This window comes from Mytilus californianus, unplaced genomic scaffold, assembly GCF_021869535.1.
Source record: "Mytilus californianus isolate M0D057914Y unplaced genomic scaffold, xbMytCali1.0.p SCAF_5, whole genome shotgun sequence".
NCBI classification, from domain to species: Eukaryota; Metazoa; Mollusca; class Bivalvia; order Mytilida; family Mytilidae; genus Mytilus; species Mytilus californianus.
The window spans coordinates 117,682,005-117,705,809 of NW_026262701.1; the positions used below are offsets into that span (position 1 = coordinate 117,682,005).

At 32.7% G+C, this 23,805-nt stretch overlaps 1 protein-coding gene across 2 annotated transcripts in view; it reads right to left on the reverse strand.

Annotated features, from left to right (window-relative positions):
* Positions 1 to 2,889: 2,889 nt before the first annotated feature.
* Positions 2,890 to 23,805, reverse strand: part of LOC127700822 (ras-related protein Ral-B-like) — a 53,026-nt gene continuing 32,110 nt past the window's right edge. The window contains exon 4 of one of the 2 annotated variants that reach the window (XM_052204503.1): positions 2,890 to 3,172. In XM_052204503.1, the coding sequence (XP_052060463.1) occupies positions 2,904 to 3,172 (269 nt within the window). In that variant the 3' untranslated portion in view covers positions 2,890 to 2,903. Of the gene's footprint in view, positions 3,173 to 12,020; positions 13,895 to 23,805 lie in introns of those variants that run through there. The other variant, XM_052204502.1, reaches the window with a different exon arrangement.

Genomic DNA, 23,805 nt, shown 5'->3' on the forward strand with positions numbered 1-23,805 from the left:
ATGCCATTTCTCCATTTGTTCCCGATATAAAATCATACAGATTACAGTTTACGATCTTGTGGTGCTACGGCCGCTGCAAGGTTTGGTGTTCCAGATAGACTTTTTAAATGTCATGGACGTTGGAAGTCGGACACTTCAAAGAATGGCTATGTGAAAGACGATTTATCAGAACGTATGATCGTTTCTCAGAATTTGGGAATTTAATGAATTTCTTTTTTGTTTTATTTACATTTTGGACTATACAATTTTCCATATATTATTATATAGTAACAAATAGCTTCCCGTTCTTTGGGTTCAGCATCGGCGTTGTCGTGCGACTATCCACTTTACAAAGTCTTTGGTATTTATTATAGCCTTTTATGGCGTGCATATTCAGAGTGTTTATACATAATACTTGGATATTTGGTACAAGTATTGGTTATACTTGGATAATTGGTACAAGTATTGGTTTAATGTCTACATTGATGGGTTATTTATACCAGGAGAACTTGAGTTATTAGTAAATCTATACTTTTGAAATCTTCAAAATGAATATCGTATGAACAGAGATACGTAGAGGTCCATTGATGCAGATATTATTTTACTACAGAGGAATGAAAAGTTGACAATAGAAAAACTGAATTTGTAATTTTCCGAGTGTATGTTCTTAGCATTGTGTGCGAGTTTCATCAAATTTGGATGAGGCAAAGTTAGGTTAGAGTGCGGAAACGAGAACAAAATTGCAATTTTCAAGGTTATAAAGGGGCATAACTGTAGAACATTAAGTGACTCGGTGCCCAAATTCGAACTATGTTTGCTAGTTTTAGTTCTTAGCATTGTGTATGAGCTTCATAACATTTGGATGTGGCAAACTTAAGCCTTAGAGTGCGGAGACGAAATGAGGCGGACGGACTCAAGGACGGAGGGACGTACGGTCAAAGGTAACACTTAATGCCCCCTTCGTCTAGCGGCGAGGCAGGGGCATAACAAATACCATGCTTATAATTTGGTATGCCAGAAGCGCGTTGTGTCTCGATAAATATTATAAAAGGCGCTCGAATCAAAACAGTTCGAAGGCCAAATCAAATAGGAAGTTGAAGAGAATTAAAAAAACAAAAATTCCAAAAAGATGTGACAATTAGGGAAGCAGACCTTCTTGTCTCTATATTTATACCCTCTTCTTGTGTCTCCAATGACCTACAAAATACAATCCGATATCCTTCGGTGCATTGAACTATTCCTATTGGTTTGATTGAAAACAAAGATAAGACAACAGTTGTTAAAGGAATTTTCATAATTTATTTTCATCCTAGTGATTATTGTCTTTACATCCATAACCCAAATTCCATTTTACAAATATTACACAAGAAAACTATATATAACAATGCACTAACAAATTAGTGGAAAATATATTACAAAGGAAATGCAAAAAGAACACATCTAAATAACCTCTGAACTGTATTGCTATGAGAAAGGAGGAGGTATATGAGACTGTATTTGCCCCCTGGAATTGCAAAAATAGTAAACTTATTCAAGCCTTTCAAATTATGTTTATTTTATTGATAAATAAACACGCTACTGTAATCTGGAATCTTTAGTATAGAAATGTCTCTTATGATGTCACTATGACATCATAAACATGAAGAAATTTGTGTTTTGAACAAACAATGGTCATTTCACGCACATATTTTGATCAAAATATAGATTAATGTCCTATTAACAACTGAGGAACGTTTTTTGCTAGATTTCTAATACTTTTGTTATATCGAATTCAAGGGGCCCGAAAAATGCCATTATACCTTCTCATTTGTTACATTAAATCATCAGTACTACATTTACTATATCAAATAGCAAAATAAAATATTTTTTTTTAATACTAGCATATTGAACCATTATGCCTTCATAACAAATACAAGTCAAATACAAACAGTTTATGATGATTTATTATAAGTAGTTTTGCTTGCAAGTGTTATTGTCGTCTTAGTTACGTTTGTTGGAAAAGTATCGTCATTACTCCAATATCTATGAAGTATGTGTATAGTTATTATCTTTTGTAAGTCTTTCTTTGCAATACTTCATTATTTAGTAACAGCTTTACACAACTCTTCAAGATTAAGAGTCTAGCGCTCAAAAGCATGTTTATGATATTGGGAACAATTTTAGACATATTAGTGACAAGACATTTTCAGTGTGAAATATATAGCAAAGTCGCACAAATTTGATTAAAGTCTTTGCACATATACACATTACAGGCATTTTCAGTGTGAAATATATAGCAAAGTCGTACAAATTTGATTACAATCTTTGCACATGTACACATTACATTTTAATTTGTTTACATACAATAGAAAAAGGTATATGTTTGGAATGATAGCTTACACAATATATATGTGTACTTCATAAGGCAAATTTGTTTCATTTTATTCATTTGCCATTACATATAAATGAACTCATAATATGTACAAGGATTAAAATTTTGTACACCAGACGCGGGTTTCGTCTACAAAATATTCATCAGTGACACTCAAATCATATTAATGTCTAAAACACTATTGGCGACCACAATGTACACACCCACAAAAGTTTTTAATAACATTTGCTAACAAACTGTGAATTCCCTGTGCAGTCACTCAGGGTCTTTTTTTTTCTCATTAAATCAATATTTGAAAAAATGATACAGCTGTCTTTTGGGACGTTTACAGCAGAATTCGTGCTCATTCTAAGCTATGGAAAACAAATTATAATTATGATAACACAACAAAAACAGCATACGGAAACAAAATATATAATGACTGCGTAATTTCGTTACAAAAGTTGGCTTTTTAATCATTAAAACATGGATTAAGGTACAGAGCGTAACGAAGTGAATTTGTGATTTCTACGCCAAAAAAACTAGAAACATGTAGTTTGAGCATGGAGTTCAATTACAATTCATACAAATTCTCACAAGATTTATCTCTCTTGCTACTTTTACGAAACAATTTGTTCAAAAGTCCTTTTGCAACTTTAAATGAACCTTTTCTTTCTTTATGATTCTTGGTATGTGTATCCGGAACTTCCTGTGCAAGTTCCGGGTTTTGTTTCAATCTAATTTGGTTAAGAATACCGACTAATAGTTCATCCACATGGTGATTTAATGCTGCTGATGTCTCCGCATATTTACAGTCGTACTTCAATGCTGTGGACCTTGCCTCTGGAAAAAGATAGATGTTACATATTTCAAACACCATGTATACATCGCTAAAGAACTCGCATATTGAATGATATGAGTTATCATTCTCAACAACACTAAAACTGTTCATGTATAAAAAAAAAAGGAAATGTTATGTTATGTTATGTTATGTAATAATGAGACAGAAATTTAAGGATTCAACACTAAGATTTAATTATGTAATATATGGTACACAAAAATAAACGAAGTTCCACGTAAAAACAAACAAACTGATTTAAACTAGTTTAACCCCGCCACATTCTGTATGTGCCTGTCACAAGTCAAGAGCCTGTAATTCAGTGGTTGTCGTTTGTTGCTGTATATCATATTTGTTTTTCGTTCTTTATTTTGTACCTAAATCAGGCCGTTAGTTTTCTCGTTTGAATTCTTTTACATTTGTCATTTCAGGGCCTTTTATAGCTGATTATGCGGTATGGTTTTTGCTCATTGTTGAAGACCGTAGGGTGACCTATAGCTGTTAACTTCTATGTCATTTGGTCTCTGGTGGAGAGTTGTCTCATTGGCAATTATACCACATCTTCTTATTTTTATATTTGTATATCCTTTGTTTTATTTCTGTATATATTTAAGGAATGAGTGTAATATTTTTTTCTGTCTATGAAGAAATAACCTTAAAAATGTGGTGCACACTGAATAACCCGCGTAGCGGGTTATTTATAAGTGTGCACCACATTTTTTAGGTTATTTCGAATAGACAGAAAAAATATTACAGTCATTCCTTATAATTAAATTCTAAATTCCATTTTTAAGGAGCAAATTTTGAAAAAAACGTTGGTGACGTCACGGTCACATGACAAAATTATGTCTATGAGCTGATACACAAAACACTTTCAGCCAATCAGAAGACGTGTTACATCCAAAATTAAATTATATAAGATAAGAATTTAAGAAGAATTTTATTAATCTAATCAAGAACCCATAAAGGGCATCATTTACAACAATATTAAGCACAATATGATTGGAAAAAAGAAAAACTATATCCTAATATAATACTATCATATATTGGACAGGATCAGAGCCTAACACATCATGTGTCTTACATAACATTAACAATAATTGCATAATAATTTTATATATTTTGTATCCACCTGGATCTTATTTCTAAACACTTAATTATATAATTGCCTAGGCACATAAGAGTTGGTAAATGCTCATTTGTGAACAGCCAGAAATATTTTTTATCCTTGGGTAATTCTTTAAAATTATTACAAAAACTGTTTACTTTATCCCATAATAATTTTCTCTGTTCGTTATATAAAGGACAACTTACTGTGAAATGGGTCTCATCTTCAATAGAATTTGATCCATGTGATAGGCAGTGATGACATAGACGCTGACTTCTCTCTATGTATTTTTTACTATACCTATCTTTCTCAATTTTAAGATCATGTGCACTTATTCTCAATTTACATATAGCTCTTCTTATATTAAAATCTTTAATTGATAAATAAGCCTCCTTTACGAAGTCAGTCTTGAGGTTGAAATAATTTTCTAATTTACTATTACCTTGTGATAAGGTATCAGATCTTTTGACCCCCCAAAATGTTTTAAAACTGTTACAAAGTTTACATTTTACAAATTTAATTAATCTATTGAGCTTTGTATTCAAATTTTGTATATCAAGTGATTGAAGGACATATCTCATAGATGAATACCAACAATTAATGTTTCCTGCATCTAAAATTTTATTACAAACATAAGCATCATAAAGTAACCCATCGTCCAATTTGTTAAGCCTGTGTACATATTTTACCATAGATATAATGACAGAAAAATAAAGAGGAAATCTTGCAACCTCTGATAACACTGCCAAATTTGAGGCTTTTTTATTTACACCAAGAATATATTTTAGATACCTGAAATGTGATTTTTCCAAATAATCATTTATGTAAATTAATTCAAATAGATAATCACTTTTTTTCTTGCAAGCAGCAGAGTTAATCTTAAAGGTACCCCAGATTTCACTACAATATAATAAAATTGGTTTTATTGTGTGATCATATAAATGGATTGCAGTATCAATACTTGGATTACAAGCTGACATGGATTTTTGTAGTTTAAATTTTGCCTTTAAGGACTTTTTGAATAGCTCTTCTTTCCCCTGCTGAAAAAGACCACTGGAAGTAAAGACTATCCCTAAATATTTATATCTGTTAACACATTCTATAGCCTCATTATCTAATCAAAGTGATTCCTTCAAAAATTTTCCAGGCTTGTTAAAAATTAAAACTTTTGTTTTGGACAAGTTAACATCTAGACACCAATCAATACAATAAGTTTGCAGGTTATCAAGTCGGGTTTGCAGACCCTGTTTAGTGTTTGATAATATAATAATGTCATCGGCGTACATAAGACAATCAATTCTACGCCCATTGATATAAACAGCATCTGGACTCGACTCAAATCTTGGAGGCAGATCGTTAATGAAAAGCTTAAATAAATTTGGGCTTAGAACATCCCCTTGCCTAACCCCAACTAGCGAGCTGAAAGATGGCGTTAGTACATTACCCACTTTCACCGACATTTCATTTTTTCTGTACATGTCTTTTAAAATAGTATAAAATTTTCCAGATATGTTATTTTCCAATAATTTGTATCTAATACCACAGTGTATGACCCTATCAAAAGCCTTTTTAAAGTCCACAAAGCAAGCATAAATTTTCCCCCCTTTTCTGTTAGTATATTTATCTAATATGGTTTTTAAAACAAACATATGGTCAGATGTTCTGCTCTTTTTTGAGAAACCAACCTGACATGGATGAATTATATTATTTTTATCAAGATGAATGTCAAGTCTTTTATTAAGAATACTGTTAAATAATTTTCCAATGCATGAATTAATTGCTATGCCTCTGTAATTTTCAGGTTTACTAGGACTCCCTGCTTTAAAAATTGGACATATATAAGACAATGACCATTTGCGAGGGTATGTTCCAGAGCAGAATATCAAGTTAAAAAGTTTCTGCAAAACAGGTGCAAATATACTACCCCCTGATTTTAATATCTCGTTTGGGATACCATCTAGTCCTGCAGCTTTATTATTCTTTAGTTTATTTATAGCATCCAAAATTTCTTTTAGGGTTATTTTGTAATCCAGTTCACAAAAAGTTGGATTATTTTCTAAATTTTTTACTTTCTTGTTAATTTCCTCTAATCTGTCTTTAAATTTGTCAGAGTTGAGATTTAAAGATTGAAAATATGAAAACCAGACGTTAGTTTGAATAGAATGTTCTGGACCATCCAAATTGTCTTCTTTTAATTCTTTGATGAGATTCCAATAACTCTTTGGATTATTATCCCTTAGATTATCCAGACTGTCAAGAATGTTTTGTTTAAATTTCCTTTGTTTATATTTACGTAGCTTATTATACTCCCTATAACATTTATAGTAAGACCCTTTTATAATTGGGTCCCAGGGGAATTTTGATAACAGCTCACCTTTAGAAATAAGGCTTTTACGTTTTTGTACCAGGTCTTTGTCAAACCATTTTTTGTTTTTGTATTTACGTGCAACTTTTTTCTTGGTTTTACGGAATATTAAACATTTACTGGCAGCATTATCTATTATATCAAAACATTCATTAGCTGCCTTTTCAATATAGTCCTCTGAAAGATTAAATTTTGTGTCTAAAAAATTTTTGATACTATTTCTAATAATTGGCTGGCATAAAGTATCTTGAAGTTTTTGTGTAGAGGTTTCTGACCATATATATTTTCCTGGAAATAAAATAGTATTGTCTTGCTCCTTAGCTTTATGCGAGTAACTAGCTAACAGGCCAAATGTCAGTTTACAGTGACAGTCTGACAGAGTTGATAAAAAATCAGCAACATGAAAAAATAAAGTATCTTCAATCAAGTCTTCCGACATGATAACATAGTCAACCACACTACTACCTACTGCTTTTATACAAGTGTATTTACCATAAGAATCGCCCCACATTCTTCCATTTAAAATACGTAATTTGGACGCAATACACAAGTCCAGAAGTTGTTTACCTCTTGAATCTACTTTCATATCATAACTTAATCTCTTTTCTTGAATAATATCACAACTATAATTATCATACATTGGTATATGTGTATCATTAACATCATTTATTATAAAATCTGGCTCTGACCCTGTCCTTGCATTTAAGTCCCCACACAATATAATACTACCTTGATGGCTAAAATTTATGATATCTTTTTCTATGTTTTCTAGTGTGTCATCTTCTGATTGATCAACATAAAATGAAGTAGCTGGTATAATATATGCCAAACATAGGAATATATCTGTACTTAGATTAAAATAATGTTTATCAAACTGTAACCATTGATAATCTTTACATGTATTTATCAAAATCTTGATGCCCTTGCGAACTTCATATTTGATCAAAATACCTAAGCCCCCATAGTATCTAGAGTTAGCTGATTGTGGTCTACAAATAGGGTAATAGTTAAAACCCTCAATATTGATTGTAGTGTTATAACCTACATGGGTCTCAGTTAATAGTATAACATCATATTTTCTTATCTCTTGAAGAAAAAGGGGATCTGTTATTTTATCATGATGCTTTGAAATAAGCCCACCTATGTTCCAAACACAAAATGTTATGTTGTGAAAAAAATTATTTCTCTTTTGACTGGTCATAATTGCTTTTTTAATAGTAATCTTTTAAAATTCCCTCTCACCACTGGTTAATTGTACAATAATCTTTTATTAACTTTGACAGTCAGCTTTTGGGCAGGTAATATGAATATGAAATCCTTGTAAAATAATAAAACTCTTTTCCCTCTTATAAAATAACAAACTCCTCTAACTGAGGAAAGGCAAAAATGAAATTATCTTTTTATTGTCCTATATAAATGACAATTTAAGTTTAGATAAAACAGAAAGCAAAACAAAATCTAGCTACAATTGTTTACAATATATCAAACAAAACTTAATTATAACTGGCAACTTTATCTTCTTTACTAAGAAAATCTAAATACAAATGTATCAGCATATTAAGGCTGCCCATATCCACGACCCCGACTTTGATAATTGTTATAAGTGTTATAACCGCGACCACGATATCCACCACGCCCACGATATCCACCATATCCACCACGTCCACGATATCCGCCTCTTGATCCGTTATTCAGGTTAACATTGCTGTTATAAAAAGGTCTACGTTTTGGTAGATCTAGTGCTTCATCAATTATATCCCGAATATTTGCTGCAAACACGTTTACACCTTGATCTGAAAGGTGATATTTATCATCCTCACTAAGAAATCTAGGGATTGCTCTGCCTTTATTAGCTAGGTTACTGTGATCACACAGATAAACTTTTTCGGTATCAAAGTATTCCTGCTTCAATAAAGCACTTATCAACTGACCTTTCATATTGAAGCTTTCGTTGTCAGCTCTAGGTGTTGGTGTAGATAAGATAACTTTTGAAGATGGATATAAATCACATGTTAAAGATATAATTTCCTTCATTTTGTTAACACAAATTTCTGCACTTTTTTCACGTAGCTCATTTGTTAAGGAGTGAAACGCAATTATATCAGGTGCATGCTCAATTTCTCGCAAACTTTTCTCGGTATCAGGTAAAGTGTAAGCAATTCGCTTCTCCATTGTAAACTTTGATGACAATTTAGATACATCAATTCTTTCAATATTTGACGTTCCAATTAATATAACATGTGGTTTGTCTGCATTATTTTGACGCAAGTTGCTTTGTGTAGATCGTCTAGTTCTTGACATATATAGACACCAGTTGATTACCGATGTTCCAATCTCATAATTTTTTAACAAAATATTATCACAAGAATTAACTAAATATCACATTCAAGGGAGAAACAGGTAGGAATAGAAAGGAAACAATTTGCCCATTTGTCATTAATTTTGGTAGAACGAATTCAGTGATGAACTCCAATATCAGGATCCAAAAACGGAAATTATTTTTTTCTTTTTATAAACTTTAAGTAAGAAAATATTTGGATTAATTTGTTTTATTGATTTATTCGGAAAATCGAATTGTTTAAAGATAATATATCATCTACAAACATATATCAAAACAAATGATGTTCTGTACGGTCTTGATGAAGTTTAAACTGCAATTTATAAATAACAAGGAAGTCGCAACTTTGAGATATGAGAAACACCTTTAGTCCCGATCGGAATATCAAAACGACTTATATAATATCAAGAAAAAGCAAATGACTTTTATAATATGTTTACTGGAAAACATCCTAAAACAGGAAGTTATTTCTTCAACTAGATCAAAGACACATTGCTTGAAATCAGTGTAAAACTTCGTGTTACCTTTTAATAACAATCCCGAGAACCTACATAGATTTAATCATATCTTAGAAGCAACAAATATAATTTTAATAATCTAAGAAAGGTATATTAAGTCTCCAGCTGCTGCAGATGTTAACATTTAAATAAATTCATAATGCATCTTTTCTTTTGTGTTATAATCACAAAGATCAATGTAACATCGTTGATAATATGTAAGAATATTTTACAACATCATCTGCAAATCAAATCATACGTTATAATCCCATAGTATGAAATAAGATGAAAACGTTTGATGTGTTTATTATTACGATGAACTGATAGTCTTTTAAATTGAAAAAAATAAAAACGTGTTACATTTGGTTTATTTATAAAATTGAGAATGGAAATGGGGAATATGTCAAAGAGACAACAACCCGACCAAAGAGCAGACAACAGCCGAAGGCCACCAACGGGTCTTCAACGCAGCGAGAAAATCCCGCACCCGGAGGTGGTCCTCAGCTTGTCCCTAAATTAAATTGTGTACTAGTTCAGTGACGTCACACTAAACTCCAAAACATATAACATACAACTGTTATATTCCTGACTTGGTACAGGCATTTCCTTATGTAGAAAATGGTGGATAAAACATGGTTTCATAGCTAGCTAAACCCTCACACTGGTATGACAGTCTCGTAGAATTTAATTGAGTGAGCAAAACAAACAGACATAATAGGTAAAAATGTCTAAAATTGGGGTACAGCAGTCAACATTGTGTTTTATAATCATAATCACTATAAAAAACAAAAAAAACGACTTCAACAAAGAAGCTAGGTTTCAACTCCCTAAGGCAAAGTTGGCTTTAGATGGATTTGGCTACTTTTTAGGTCTTTTTTAGGTTATATAGCTCTTCAACTGTATCGGTTCTTATACATCTTTGACTTTCAAATATTCGGCTTTGAGAGTTCCTGATGAAGGTAAACCTAGAAAAGCGCTCCGGACGCATGAAATTTATTACGTGTTGTTTTCATATTTTTCATAACAAAACAGTTTACGAAAAATAAATATGACAGACTTGAACCAACGACAACCCCTGAACTACAGGCTCCTGACTTGGGACATGGTTGTTCAACTATCTCGTGTAAGATATAAAGTAGAAAAAAATAGGAAGTGAAAGTGCAAGTTATTTCAATTTATTTCAACAGAAAAAAATCAAGTACGTCAACAAGTTATTAAGTATATTTATAGTGCATTTTTCAACCGTTAAACAATTCAAAGGTCACATTAAGGAGCAAATGTTAAAGCAAGAAAAATTGGTAATAACTTTAGGTTAACAAAGTTGACATGTTGGATCTATGACAAGGTTGAAATGTCACATGTGAGTTGAGAAGTTGGTAAACATGTAACGGTCAACCAATTCTGGTGAACGTAAGTGGTTACTTTCAGTCTTTCTACCTAATATATACCCGTGATTAAGTAGATTTTGATGTGGTTCATAAGTGTTTCTCGTTTTTCGTTTTTATATAGATTAAACCGTTGGTTTTCCCGTTTGAATGGACACTAGTAATTTTTGGGGCCCTTTATAGCTTGCTGTTCGGTGTGAGCCAAGGCTCCGTGTTGAAGACCTTTCTTTGACCTATAATGGTTTACTTTTATAAATTTTGACTTGGATGGAGAGTTGTCTCATTGGCACTCATACCACATCTTCTTATATCTATTTGAGTTATTAGTATATCTATCCTTTTGAAATCTTCAAAATGAATATCGTATGAACAGAGATACGTAGAGGTCCATTGATGCAGATATTATTTTACTACAGAGGTATGAAAAGTTGACAATAGAAAAACTGAAAATTTTGATTATGTTATAGACCTTAGGTTTTACTTGTCCGTAAGCAACTGTTTGAAGAAAAAAGAAATACATTGTAATTTTCCGAGTGTATGTTCTTAGCATTGTGTGCGAGTTTCATCAAATTTGGATAAGGCAAAGTTAAGTTAGAGTACGGAAACGAAAAACATTTGCAATTTTCAAGGTTATAAAGGGGCATAACTGTAGAACATTAAGTGACTCGGTGCCCAAATTCGAACTATGTTTGCTAGTTTTAGTTCTTAGCATTGCGTATGAGCTTAATAACATTTGGATGTGGCAAACTTAAGCCTTAGAGTGCGGAGACGAAAATGAAGCGGACGGACTGAAGGACGGAGGGAGGGACGTACGGTCAAAACAATACTTAATACCCCCTTCGTCCAGCAGCCGGGTGGGGGGGGGGGTATAACAAATACAAGGCTTATAATTTGGTATGCCAGAAGCGCGTTGTGTCTCAACAAAAATTATCAAAGGCGCTCGAATCAAAACAGTTCGAAGGCCAAATCAAATAGGAAGTTGTAGAGAATTAAAAACCGAAAATTCCAAAAAGATATGACAATAAGGGAAGCAGACCTTCTTGTCTCTATAGTTTTACTCTCTACTTGTGTCTCCAATGACCTACAAAATACAATCCGATATCCTTCGGTGCATTGAACTATCCCTATTGTTTTGATTGAAAACAAAGATAAGACAACAGTTGTTAAAGGGATTTTCATAATTTATTTTCATCCTAGTATATGATTATTGTCTTTACATCCATAACCCTAATTCCATTTTACAAATATTACACAAGAAAACTATATATTACAATGCACTAACAAATTAGTGGAAAATGTATTACAAAGGAAAAGCAAAAAGAACACATCTAAATAACCTCTGAACTGTATTGCTATGAGAAAGGAGGAGGTATATGAGACTGTATTTGCCCCCTGGAATTGCAAAAATAGTAAACTTATTGAAGCCTTTCAAATTATGTTTATTTTATTGATAAATAAACACGCTACTGTAATCTGGAATCTTTAGTACAGAAATGTCTCTTATGATGTCACTATGACATCATATACATGAAGAAATTTGTGTTTTGACAAAAAAAATGGACATTTCACGCATATAGTTTGGTCAAAATATAGGTTAATGTCCTATCAACAACTGATGAACGTTTTTTGGTAGATTTATAGTACTTTTGTTATTTTCGAATTCAAGGGGCCAGAAAAATGCCATTATACCTTCTCATTTGTTACATTAAATCATCAGTACTACATTTACTATATCAAATAGCAAAATAAAATATTTTTTTTTAATACTAGCATATTGAACCATTATGCCTTCATAACAAATACAAGTCAAATACAAGCAGTTTATGATGATTTATTATAAGTAGTTTTGCTTGCAAGTGTTATTGTCGTCTTAGTTACGTTTGTTGGAAAAGTATCGTCATTACTCCAATATCTATGAAGTATGTGTATAGTTATTATCTTTTGTAAGTCTTTCTTTGCAATACTTCATTATTTAGTAACAGCTTTACACAACTCTTCAAGATTAAGAGTCTAGCGCTCAAAAGCATGTTTATGATATTGGGAACAATTTTAGACATATTAGTGACAAGACATTTTCAGTGTGAAATATATAGCAAAGTCGCACAAATTTGATTAAAGTCTTTGCACATGTACACATTACATTTTAATTTGTTTACATACAATAGAAAAAGGTATATGTTTGGACTGATAGCTCACACAGTATATGTGTGTACTTCATAAGGCAAATTTGTGTCATTATATTCATTTGCCATTACATATAAATTAACTCATAATATATACAAGGATTAAAATTTTGTACACCAGACGCGGGTTTCGTCTACAAAATATTCATCAGTGACACTCAAATCATATTAATGTCTAAAACACTATTGGCGACCACAATGTACACACCCACAAAAGTTTTTAATAACATTTGCTTACAAACTGTGAATTCCCTGTGCAATCTCTCAGGGTGTTTTTTTTTTTCATTGAATCAATATTTGAAAAAATGATATAGTTGTCTTTTGGGACTTTTACAGCATTCGTGCTCATTCTAAGCAAGGGAAAACAAAACGAATTATAATTATAATATCCAAGCAAACTCAACAAAAACAGCATACGGAAACAAACTATATAATGACTGCGTAATTTCGTTACAAAAGTTGGCTTTTTTAATTATTAAAACATGGATTAAGGTACAGAGCGTAACGAAGTGAATTTGTGATTTCTACGCCAAAAAACTTGAAACATGTAGTTGATTGTTACAGTTTGAGCATGGAGTTCAATTACAATTCATACAAATTCTCACAAGATTTATCTCTCTTGCTACTTTTACGAAACAATTTGTTCAAAAGTCCTTTTGCAACTTTAAATGAACCTTTTCTTTCTTTATGTTTCTTGGTATGTGTATCCGGAATTTCCTGTGCCAGTTCCGGGTTTTGTTTCAATCTAATTTGGCTAAGAATACCGACTAATAGTTCATCCACATGGTGATTTAATGCTGCTGATGTCTCCGCATATTTACAGTCGTACTTCAATGCTGTGGACCTTGCCTCTGGAAAAAAGATAGATGTTACATATTTCAAACACCATGTATACATTGCTAAAGAACTCGCATATTGAATGATATGAGTTATCATTCTGACCAACACTAAAACTTTTGGCTTTCATGTATATAAAAAAGAAAATGTTAAGTTAACGCCAATGAGACAGACATTTAAGGATGATTAAACACTATATTTTAGATAGATTTAATTATGTAATATAAAGTACACAAAAATAAACGAAGTTCCACGTAAAAACAAACAAACTGATTTAAAGCGCTTCGTGTTTAAAATAACCCACGTCACTTCGAGCGTATTATCTCAAAAGTGAACATTTCAAACTAGTTTAACCCCGCCACATTCTGTATGTGCCTGTCACAAGTCAAGAGCCTGTAATTCAGTGGTTGTCGTTTGTTGCTGTATATCATATTTGTTTTTCGTTCTTTATTTTGTACCTAAATCAGGCCGTTAGTTTTCTCGTTTGAATTCTTTTACATTTTTCATTTCGGGGCCTTTTATAGCTGATTATGCGGTATGGGTTTGCTTATTGTTGAAGACCGTACGATGACCTATGGCTGTTAACTTCTATGTCATTTGGTCTCTGGTGGAGAGTAAAATTGTCTCATTGGTAATTATACCACATATTATTTTTAGATTTGTATATCCTTTGTTTTATTTCTGTATATATATATTATAATATGTTTACTGGAAAACATCCTAAAACTTCAACTAAATCAAAGAAACATTTCTTAACATCATTGTACATCTTCGTGTTACCTTTTAATAACAATTTATAGATTTAATCATATCACAGAAGCAACAAATATAATTTTAATAATCTTGGAAAGGTATATTAAGTCTCCAGAGGCAAGGTCTCTCTGACATATTCCCCATTTCCATTCTCAATTTTATTTTATATATAGACACCAGTTGTTTACCGATGTTCCAGTCTGATAATTTTTTAACAAAATATTATCACAAGATTTAACTAAATACCACATTCAAGGGAGGTACAGGTAGGAATAGAAAGGATACAATTTGCCCATTTGTCATTAATTTTGGTAGAACGAATTCAGTGACGAACTCCAATATCAGGATCCAAAATCGGAAAACAATTATTTTTTACTTTTTATAAAGTAAGAAAACATTTGGATTGATTTGTTTTATTGATTTATTCGGAAAATCGAATTGTTGAAACATAATATGTCATCTACAAACATACATCAAAACAAATGATGTTCTGTACGGTCTTGATGAAGTTTAAACTGCAATTTATAAATAACAAGGAAGTCGCAACTTTGAGATATGAGAAACACCGTTAGCCCCGATCGGAATATCAAAACGACATATAATATCAAGAAAAAGCAAATGACTTTACTGGAAAACATCCTAAAACAGGAAGTTATTTCTTCAACTAGATCAAAGACACATTTCTTGAAATCATTGTACAACTTCGTGTTACCTTTTAATAACAATCCCGAGAACCTACATAGATTTAATCATATCTCAGAAGCAACAAATATAATTTTTATAATCTTAGAAAGGTATATTACGTCTCCAGCTGTCGCAGATGTTAACATTTAAATAAATTCATAGTGCATCTTTTCTTTTGTGTTCTAATCACAAAGATCAATGTAACATCGTTGATAATATGTAAGAATATCGTACAACATCATCTGCAAGTCAAATCACACGTAATAATCCCATAGTATGTAATAAGATGAAAACGTTTGATGTGTTTATTATTACGATGAACTGATAGTCTTTTAAATTGAAAAAGATAAAAACGTGTTGCATTTGGTTTATATATGTATTTTTGCAAATCCACCATCATTTTAGCGCCTTTAAATTGTAGAATTGAATATTGAAATTACAGAAAAAGGTGGATAAACAAAAGTCAATTACACACTTGACGAGCGGGATTATATTATGATAAAATATAAAGTTGGGTTACAGAGTGTAGGGCTTAGGTTGACGCAATAATTCACTAAAAGAAATTTCTTATGAATAAGAATACTGTATATGAAATCTTTCGAAATTTCTAAAGTGCTGACAGTGGAAGATTTTAAGACTACACAGGGAAATTTCACTCACATCAATTTCACGTGAATAAATTCATGTGAATCTCACGTGAAACTAGCATGAATTTTACCTCAAACGAGCTTATACATGAAACTCACATGAAATTAGTTCATGTGAGTTTCACGTGAATTTCATGTAAAAGTCACGTGAATTTCACGTAAAAATCACATGATTTTTTTCACGTGAAATTCACGTGAATTTTTAAAATAACGTTATTCAAATAACAACTGAATTTTCAAATTAAATCAAAACCATGAAAAATACCAATTTTTTTTTTAATGTTCATGTGAAATTCATGTGAAAAATTTCATGTGAGATTCAGGTGAATCTCAATTCATGTGGAATTCACATGAAAATTTTCACGTGAGTCATTTTTTTTTTGCTCGTTTGAGGTGAATCTCACGTGAAAATTTACATGTGAATTTCATGTGAAATTCACGTGAACAGATTTTGTCTGTGTATAGTACTCTAAAGGATCAAAACATCACTGGAGTTGAAAATTTAAAAAAAAAGCAATTGAGGACATCTGCACCATTCGTTACACTTTTCGTTTTATAATTCATTACATATTCGTAAAAACAATAATTGCATAACATCTATTATATTTCATCAATGTTTCTGTTTTCTACCATTAAAAGAGGATAAAAGAAAAAGGCAAACAGTGACATTTACAGTATATAAAAAGACAGAATTTTAAACTTTTACACATGAGAGTAAAAGTTGTAACAGTATATCTTATCAACAAGTTGACATTTGATTTGAACAAATATCAAAGGCAACAGAATTTAAAATGTCGAACCATTTATTACTATTAAACGGCTATAATAAATGTCATCCTCGCCTTAATTTAAATACCGTATCTTTCAGTTTTAACTACATGTACATATACAAGTATCCGTGAGGGTTTAGCCTAGAACCTATAACCAACAGCGCTTGTCACCACCTGACAGATGTATGCATTTTCAAATTAAACGACATTGAAATAAACATCAAATGGAACAATTTTGGCCGAATTGCAGTAAACAATGCCATAGCTTTTATTGGGGCCGCATTAATATAAAAATCATAAGATGTAGTATGATTGTAATTGAGTCAACTATCCATCAGAGACCAAATGACGTAGATGTAAGCAACTAAAGGTCAACGTACAGCCTTCAACAATGAGGAGAACTCATACCGTAAAGTAAGCTATAAAAGGCCCAGACATAACAAATTTAAAGGAGAAAACAACGGTCTGATTTATGTACAAAGCAGTAAACAATACCACATTTTCTTATTTTTATGTAGGCTGTACCCATCCTTTTCATATATCTTGAATAACAAAAGAACATACCCTAGCTATCATATTTTTTTACAATAATTATACCTACATATATATAATAGCTATCATTGTTACAATAGTTTTGGCAACTTTTTATGTCTTAAGCATTTACGACAGTAATTTTAATTGCATCTGTAAAAAAATATCAACATCTGATTAGTTTCAGATTCACTTTTTGTTATAATTTCACCTAAATTTCTGTCGACGGACCCGGTCTCGCTGCTTTCGGAGTTGATGCGATTCCCTCAGCTTCTGTTTATTACCATGAGTTGTCTTTTCCTAATCAATTTACGATATTGTAACATAGGTAAACTACTGCCGTTTTAATTTTACACATATATACAAACACACTTTCAACTTCTCCACAAAGGTCAGCCTTAACCTATCTAAAGGTTTTTTGACAAAAGCAAGCCTTTGCAATTTTTTTCAAGCCATCGTAATAAAGCTGATTCTCATTAAAATAATTGTCATTATGTTCTAATTCACGCCATTAAACTAGTGTATTTCATGACAGCTAATGCGTTATGGGTAGCAAAACCGCTATGAAAAGAAAATTTAATAAGAGAACAAATTGCATTAAAGATGACTATAATTGAATTCGGGATATCCAAGATCTGTTTATCTCGATCGCTAATGACTTTAACTTGGACAGATTGATTCTATTTCAAATTAATTTTCGAGATGTGGAATGGAAACTACCTTTAACTGTCATGGAATCTCCAAGAAGTGTGTTTGATTACCAATAAAATGAATTTCATAGAAGCACTATACGTTTCAAGGTTTCAGACAATGTATTGTTTGAACAAGACCACATATGATGGAAAACTTGATATTAATTATTTTCACCAAAAGTCATAAGGTATAAAATCACACAAATGACAGCACTAATTTGTACTGACAAAAAATAATTACACATGCTGGTAAACTCAGGACTGCAGAAATAATATTCAGTGTTTTACGGAGTACTAGAATAAGTCACTAAACAGCTGTATCGATTTCTTCGATTTAAATTAAGGTTCAAATGTTAGGGTCGGATTAAACTGGACCACAGCGGACTTTCTCCCCACTAAAAAATTACATTATAAAAATATTATACGGGTGCCCCTAACCTCAAATCCTGGATCAAACTCTGAACGCTACTATTAACAATAACCCAATTTGCGTTTTTTATTATGTCGTTTTTTTGTTGTTATTTTTTTTTAAATACCGTATCATGAAATTAAAATTGAAATTCTTCTCCCTGTCCGTTATCGTAATGCTACAAATGATCTCACGTTTTCGGTATATTTCGTCCCATTAGCCTCCGACCATCCGATTGTCAATACGTTATACGTTTTGGTATATTTCTTCCCATTATTCTCCGACCATCCGATTGTCAATACGTTATACGTTTTGGTATGTTTCTTCCCATTATTCGCCGACCATCCGGATTGTCAATGCGTTATATGTTTTGGTATGTTTCTTCCCATTATTCTCCGACCATCCGGATTGTCAATACGTTATACGTTTTGGTATGTTTCTTCCCATTATTCTCCGACCATCCGGATTGTCAATACGTTATACGTTTTGGTATGTTTCTTCCCATTATTCTCCGACCATCCGGATTGTCAATACGTTATGCGTTTTGGTATGTTTCTTCCCATTATTCGCCGACCATCCGGATTGTCAATACGTTATACGTTTTGGTATGTTTCTTCCCATTATTCTCCGACCATCCGGATTGTCAATACGTTATACGTTTTGGTATGTTTCTTCCCATTATTCTCCAACCATCCGATTGTCAATACGTTATACGTTTTGGTATGTTTCTTCCCATTATTCTCCAACCATCCGGATTGTCAATACGTTATACGTTTTGGTATGTTTCTTCCCATTATTCTCCGACCATCCGGATTGTCAATACGTTATACGTTTTGGTATGTTTCTTCCCATTATTCGCCGACCATCCGGATTGTCAATACGTTATACGTTTTGGTATATTTCTTCCCATTATTCGCCGACCATCCGGATTGTCAATACGTTATACGTTTTTGGTATGTTTCTACCCATTATTCGCCGACCATCCGGATTGTCAATACGTTATACGTTTTGGTATGTTTCTTCCCATTATTCGCCGACCATCCGATTGTCAATACGTTATACGTTTTGGTATGTTTCTTCCAATTATTCTCCGACCATCCGATTGTCAATACGTTATACGTTTTGGTATGTTTCTTCACATTATTCGCCGACCATCCGGATTATCAATACGTTATACGTTTTGGTATGTTTCTTCCCATTATTCTCCGACCATCCGGATTGTCAATACGTTATGCGTTTTGGTATGTTTCTTCCCATTATTCGCCGACCATCCGATTGTCAATACGTTATACGTTTTGGTATGTTTCTTCCCATTATTCGCCGACCATCCGGATTGTCAATACGTTATACGTTTTGGTATGTTTCTTCCCATTATTCGCCGACCATCCGATTGTCAATACGTTATACGTTTTGGTATGTTTCTTCCCATTATTCTCCTACCATCCGGATTGTCAATACGTTATACGTTTTGGTATGTTTCTTCCCATTATTCTCCGACCATCCGGATTGTCAATACGTTATACGTTTTGGTATGTTTCTTCCCATTATTCGCCGACCATCCGGATTGTCAATACGTTATACGTTTTTGGTATGTTTCTACCCATTATTCGCCGACCATCCGGATTGTCAATACGTTATACGTTTTGGTATGTTTCTTCCCATTATTCACCGACCATCCGGATTGTCAATACGTTATACAAGTCTGTTTCTGTTTTACATGGCCTTGGCTGAATAATTTCCTCAGACTTCAATCAAGTATGTATACGTACAATTCAATAAGAGTGATAAGAAATTTGTTTAGAAAGAACCTCTACCACACGCAACTGATACTTTGGGGAAACCCCCGGGGGGGAAACACTAATGGACTTGTAAAGTATTTTAACAGCTTTACTCGTGAAAATATTCACCAATCATATTCTTTATGCAGAAAAGCTTCTAACAACGACATGCGTTTACAGAGTAAAGTCTGATTTATTGGTAAATATTCAAAGTCTGACATACAAACAATTAAACGTTGAACTTAATAAAGAGAAGCACACTAGTACTGCCGATGCAGTTCCTGGGAGTTAGTAAGTTGGTCTTTGGTCAAATTTCTCTGTAAGAAAAATGTCGGAAATTTCGCATTTTTAAAAAGCCTATGTCATATGACGATTAACTATGCTCTTTAATGCTGAGTGGGTGCTATCAGCAGTGTTCGGCCTTTGCGATGAACAAACAGTATTACTTATTCTTTATACTTATTCTTAAGCTTTATTATATCGCATGTTATTCATGGTTGTGGTGTAAACTTCATTTAATCAGTACATCAATTTTCATTGAAAATGTCAAGTTTTCTATAATGAAGGCATTGCTCTTTTCCTTTGGGTGTTTTCCTGTGTGTAGAGAAATGAAACCAAAGTGTTGTCGGCAACAAAAGGTAGAAATTTGGGATCAACCGTTTCAAGTCCTTCAATTCATTCAAATACTATCATTATCTTTGAAAAAAGAAAGATCGAATTTCTCTCGCGTTCTCTCACGTTCTGAAATTTCCAAAGTCATACAAATATATGTTATAAAAAAAAACCAATGTAGGAGAAAATAAAATCTATATATGTGTGTGCGTCATCTCATTGGCGCATACTTTATACCTTCTTTTATTTAAAGTGTGTACTACCCTCTAGGAACGTAGTGGTTCTTTTGTTTACTTGATTCACAATACCTGTCTTTATGTCTTAAATGTATCCTGTATTTACCTGACTAATCTCACCAAGTCTTTGTTTAACATTGTCAACCTATAAAGTTTATTGACGACTTCAAACCATAGGTATAGATTGGAAAACTGTAGAAGCCATCGTAGTGAAAAGACAATAGTTTTTGATAAACCTCAAGATAACCAAATACAACTAGGTAGAACTATTCTAGCGGACAAAAGCGTATGTCTGCCTTTCATCTTTAGAGTAAGGTATTCCAGTAAGGCACAAAAACCCAATCTATCGATTGATAGGAATTATCATGGCAAATGAGAATATATTTATAGATATGATTAATGGGTGGTAATCTTAACTGTTTAAAAAAAATAACAACTTATGATACGAATGAACGAGGTATGACTAGCATAAAATTATTCTGAAGAGATGATATGTAGTCATACAAGCTTATAAAGCTCACTTTATAAACTATGTTTAGTCAAAATGAATGCTTAAGGAGAAAAACATAGTTCGACGAATCATTTCCAGAACAAATAAGATCAGGTGTGTGATTAACATTAGTTATAGAACATCGCAAGCCAAAATTAGACCACGTGACATCAGAAAGCAGTATGATTAGAACATGGTTATACGAAGTAATACCACGTGACATCAGAGAGCAGTGTGAAAAGAACATCGTAATACGAAGTAGTACCACGTGATATCAGAAAGCAGCGTGAATAGAACATCGTAATACGAAGTAGTGCCACGTGATATCAGAAAGCAATGTGAAACAAACATCGTAATACGAAGTAATACAACGTGACATCAGAAAGCAGTGTGAAAAGAACATCGTAACACGAAGTAGTGTCACGTGACATCAGAAAGCAGTGTGAATAGAACATCGTAATACGAGAAAGTATCACGTGAAAACAGAAAGCAGTGTGAATAGAACATCGTAATACGAAGTAGTGCCACGTAACTTCAGAAAGCAGTGTGAATATAACATCGTAATACGAAGTAGTACCACGTGACATCAGAAAGCAGTGTGATTAGAACATCGTAATACGAAGTAGTATACCGTAACATCAGAAATCAGTGTGAATAGAACATCGTACTACGAAGTACTGTCATTTGACATCAGAAAGCAGTGTGAATAGAACATTTTAATATGAGATAGTACCACGTGACAACAGAAAGCAGTGTGAATAGAACATCGTAATACGAAGTAGTGCCACGTGACATCAGAATGCAGTGTGAATAGAACATCGTAATATCACGTGATATCAGAAAGCAGTGTGAATAGAACATCGTAATAAGAAGTAATACCACGTGACATCAGAAAGCAGTGTGAATAGAACGTCGTAATAAGAAGTAGTATCACGTAACTTCAGAAAGCAGTGTGAATAGAACGTCGTAATACGAAGTAGTACCATGTGACATCAGAAAGCAGTGTGAATACAACAACGTAATACGAAAAAGTACCACGTGACATCAGAAAGCAGTGTGAATAGAACATCGTAATACGAAGTAGTGTCACGTGCCATCAGAAAGCAGTGTGAATAGAACATCGTAATACGAGATAGTATCACGTGAAAACAGAAAGCAGTGTGAATAGAACATCTTAATACGAAGTAGTGCCACGTGTTATCAGAAAGCAGCGTGAATAGAACATCGTAATACGAAGTAGTACCACGTGACATCAGAAAGCAGTGTGAATAACGGATGTTGTGACAAAAAAATATAGTTTGTCTTTGAAACCGGAATAAAGAATCCAGATTTGATATCTTATTGTTTCATATCATTTGATCTCTGAAGAAATCACTAATGTTTAAAGGTCAATGCTACCACATAAGAGACATACCCAAAACATGAAAAAGCGTCAGAAATATTTAAATCTCTGAGAATAATACAAGTTCGTGTGCCATAAACTTCATACGTGGTTGTCTCGAGTTAAATCTTAATGCTTTGGCCTTTCAATAATTTTGTGTAATGGTAAATCTTTGGCTTTTATCTATGTTTAATGTATTCTCTAATGCCCAGATGCAGTGCGATTAAGTGCTTGACATATTGTTTATACTAGTATACATTTGTCTATAATATCATTTGGTGAAGACTGAACATGAAAAATAAAGGTGTGATGTAAAATTTGATTAGACAGCAACGTAACGAATCAAAAACCACAATGACATCTAGATGTCAACACACTGTTCGACAAATGTTTATAAAACATATCAAACACTTTAGTAAAATCAAGTGGGGACATGTTATTTTCTAACTTTAGAAACAAAATGATCATTAGAGTTATGTCCCCTGAATATAAACTGCTGTTGATCAAGTTATCAACCAAGTTGTGTTTTATCGGATCTTCAGTGAAAGCCTTTACAATAAAGAAGACAATCTGCGATAAGAGGGCACAATTGTTATGATGACATCTATGGCTTTGAGTAGAACACACCCTATTATCGGCTATCACTATGGCAGAGCCAATAGGATCTGTGTTCTCGATTGCCATTCATGACAATTGTTTCTGCTATTGTGTAAAGCAGATTTGTGTCTGTCGAAAGAATTTTGAAATCGAGTGCAGCAGATTTTGATATCATTTCCATTCTCAATTTTATATGTACCTGTTGTATCTACGTTCAACTTACCGATTGCCGGTAATTGGATAGGAATAAATATAATAAATACAGCATACGTTTACTTTTAAAATATGAAACTACATTTTAAAGGGGTCACTAGTGCTACAATGTCTATAAACACCTCTGTACTT